The 3,292-nt window shown below is 28.1% G+C and overlaps 1 protein-coding gene across 3 annotated transcripts; it reads left to right on the top strand.

The window, feature by feature from the left end:
* The first annotated feature begins 975 nt into the window (after positions 1 to 975).
* On the top strand, positions 976 to 3,286 carry LOC107483128 (protein LOL1). 3 transcript variants are annotated; one of them, XM_016103759.3, is made up of 6 exons: positions 1,007 to 1,170; positions 1,280 to 1,467; positions 1,676 to 1,789; positions 2,007 to 2,120; positions 2,486 to 2,595; positions 3,063 to 3,286. In XM_016103759.3, exons 2-6 carry the CDS (start codon positions 1,404 to 1,406, stop codon positions 3,099 to 3,101), a joined length of 441 nt encoding a protein of 146 aa, XP_015959245.1. In that variant the 5' UTR covers positions 1,007 to 1,170; positions 1,280 to 1,403; the 3' UTR covers positions 3,102 to 3,286. The 3 variants fall into 3 exon arrangements, with proteins under 3 accessions (XP_052109138.1, XP_015959245.1, XP_052109136.1); XM_052253176.1 differs by having other exon boundaries at positions 1,673 to 1,789; XM_052253178.1 differs by lacking the exon at positions 2,486 to 2,595 and having other exon boundaries at positions 976 to 1,170; positions 1,673 to 1,789.
* Positions 3,287 to 3,292: the final 6 nt, after the last annotated feature.

Raw genomic sequence — 3,292 nt, 5'->3', positions numbered from 1 at the left:
AATATAAAATTGTAAATACCTTTAAAATTATATATATTGATAAAATATTTATTTTTTCATATAAAAAATTCTTAAATTTTTTTAATGAAAAAATATCTTAAAATATTTTAAAACACTACAAAATATTCTATTATAAAAAAACCAACCATCTCCATTAACGAAAATGGCTAATGTGCCACCATTCACTACAATATGGCCACGATTTTTTTGTCACGTTTGAAAACTGTGACCATAGACCTTCAAACGGTAACCTAAAAATATTTTGGATACTATGTTTTAAAAACCGTGACAAAAAAAAAATCTATGGTCACGGTTATTAAAAAAATATTACTTAAAAAGGTCTATGATAATAGTTTTGGAAGGTGACCTAAAGGGATCTATGGTCACGATTTTAAAAAGTGACCTAAAAAGGTCTGTGGTCATGGTTTTGTAAAATAATTTAGGATATTTTTTTTATTAGATTTTGGATATTTTTTTTGTTACGTTTCAAATATTTCTTTTTATTAGTATTTGGATATTTATTTTACAATAATTTTAGATGTTTGTTTTTGTTTAGTTGTAGATGTTTTTTTTTCAAATTTTAGATATTTTTTTAATTTAATTCTGATTATTTCTCATAAAAATTTGAATTTACCTTCCTTCCAAAATAAAAAATAAAAAAGAAAGACTCGATCCTTTTTTTCTAATGAGCTTTTTTTTATACTAATTGTCTGCACCCCTAATTAATTAACTAATAAAATTGGATAAGAGAAATATCTTAAACATAAAGTATGTAACCCTACATGTATCCGTTCCATTCCAATTCGGCCGACGCAAAATCATCCCTACTTGAACAACGTATTATTTTACGCTTTTAGTCTTTTGAGAATAAAACTAGACACATAATCTTTCCAATATCCACGTATATACTTCTCTTTTTCCTGATTATATCTCATCTGAAGCAAGTTGCCAAATCAAAGGAAAATGTATTTTATTTTAAAATTATTATATGATACCACCATCTAATAAATACTAGTACTAGTTGAAAGGGCCATAAACTACTCTGATCTATTTCTGAACTCTAGTTTCCCTATATAAAACCCTCTTCTCATGCATCGACTCTTGCTTTATATTATATCTGCTTCTTCTATTTCTTTCTGTTGAATTGCTGCCACCCTTTCTGTTTCACAGGTTCCCCTTTCTTCTCACTCTATTTTTCCAAGCCTTTTCTTTTGTTCCATCGACCATGTGCAGCGCATACCTGATAATATGTACAAATGTTTGTTTCTTTACTTTTCAGGAGTTGAAACAAAATAAAATGGAAGAAACTGCTTTCTTCTCTATGTAGATTTTGGCAGAGAAAGATAATATATAATACTTTTTTTTCTTTCTTTATTTATTTATTAAAAGTATTGTAATCTATAATGCCAGTTCCACTTGCTCCTTATCCAACACCACCGGCTCCACATACTCCTCCATCCGCAAATGGTATCTTAATTTTTCTTCATGTGTGCCTCGTTGGATTTTTCTTCATGTCTAATTTTGATTTTGATGGTGTAAGGAAACTTAAAGGAACACAAAAAATGGAATTGGGATGAAGATTTGCTAAGAGCGAATGTGTAATTAGTTTGGCCATTTGATAATTGAAAATTGTCTTTAACAACTTAAGTTGAAATCAATCGGGTTTGGCAAGCAGGTCAACAGAGTCAACTTGTGTGTTCTGGCTGTAGAAACCTTTTGCTCTATCCGGTTGGAGCCTCCTCTGTTTGCTGTGCTGTTTGCAATGCAGTCACCGCCGTGCCGCCTCCCGGTATCTCTCACTTATCTCCACGCTTACCCTCCTCTGTTATGAATAATTTTATATTAACGTCGATGAATTTTTTTTTTAAAAAAACTTAAGTTGATTAAAAGAGATACTTGAATAATTATATTTTTAATTTGTTCTTTATACCAGAATTTTATTAAAAATTAAATTCTAAATTTTTAAATGATCGAAACTCTAATTTCATGTTACTAATGATTAACAGGAACGGAAATGGCCCAGTTAATCTGTGGAGGCTGCCATACATTACTAATGTACATCCGTGGCGCAACAAGTGTCCAATGCTCATGCTGTCACACTGTGAATCTAGCCATGGAAGGTAGTTATTGAACAAGTCTACTAGCATAGCATCTCAATAGCTTTCCAAACATATGAAGTTAAAGTTAAAGTTATAATAGACATCTATGGAGTTTTGAAAAAAAAAAGGGAATTTAGATATTAAATAACATATAAAATTAAAGTTATATTAGATTTTTTAGTTTTAATAAACACAAATTATTTTTAAAAAAATATTATGCTAGATACTTTTAAAAGTATTTCTATTTTTTAAAACAACTACATAATTTTTTTATTTGTCAAATATAAAATAAAAAGTTTCTGCTTTAAAAAATGTACACATCTCTTTAAAAAACTTTCCTAAATCAAGTCTAAGAAGTTTTGCACAACAAAATTGTGACAATGCAGCAAATCAGGTGGCACATGTCAATTGTGGCAGCTGCAGGATGCTACTGATGTACCAATATGGAGCAACATCTGTTAAATGTGCAGTTTGCAATTTTGTAACTTCAATTGGGGTCAGTTCAAATTATGTAAATTTTCTATTTTTCATTTGATATTTATTTTATTTCAATTGGTTTGTGTTTTTATATTTTATTTTATTTTTAGTTTTTTATTTTTTTAATTTTGTAAAAAAAATCCAGTAAAAACAATTAAATTTTATTTTTAGTTATCTACTATTTTTTATTTTTTATAAAATTCTAAAAATAAAAAATATTAAAAAATATATAAAAATATAAACTAAACACATCTTAAATTTCTTCTGCTTTAAAGATATTTAACGGACTATTGTGAAAATTTGTTTCTTGTCTTGGATAAGCAAAAATTAGTTATTAATATACTATTATATCCAAATTAGCAATTATTTTAATTCTTAAATCTTAAACCTAAAAGGAATGAGGAAAAAAATTGCTTATGTGATGTGAAAATTTTGCTATTATAAACAATGATTTACAATGTGTTACCGAATTTATGAATTATGCAGGCATCAACAAGCATCACAGAGCAGAAGTTCAGCAACTAAATCAAACTATATATAGAGCAAAGTTAAATGATACAGAGACTCTACTATCTTGGTTTTGCTAGTTACATGTTGTTGGCCATAAGAATAAAGACTTTGTAAAGAGTACCATATTATGAGAGAGGGAACTCTCCACATTTTATGGAGTTACTTTTCTCTGCGTGATTGATTTGTTTGTTTGTTTTTGTGTTTTG

This window comes from Arachis duranensis, chromosome 1, assembly GCF_000817695.3.
Source record: "Arachis duranensis cultivar V14167 chromosome 1, aradu.V14167.gnm2.J7QH, whole genome shotgun sequence".
Lineage (NCBI taxonomy): Eukaryota > Viridiplantae > Streptophyta > Magnoliopsida > Fabales > Fabaceae > Arachis > Arachis duranensis.
This window is presented reverse-complemented; position numbering and strand designations above follow the sequence as displayed.

What these genes read in the sequence shown, in the direction of transcription:
- LOC107483128 (XM_052253176.1), top strand. Translation starts at nt 1,404, where the DNA reads ATGCCAGTTCCACTTGCTCCTTATCCAACACCACCGGCTCCACATACT. An exon ending in TACTCCTCCATCCGCAAATG is followed by an intron (nt 1,468 to 1,672) that starts GTATCTTAATTT and finishes GGGTTTGGCAAG; the next exon opens with CAGGTCAACAGAGTCAACTT. An exon ending in TGTGAATCTAGCCATGGAAG is followed by an intron (nt 2,121 to 2,485) that starts GTAGTTATTGAA and finishes GTGACAATGCAG; the next exon opens with CAAATCAGGTGGCACATGTC.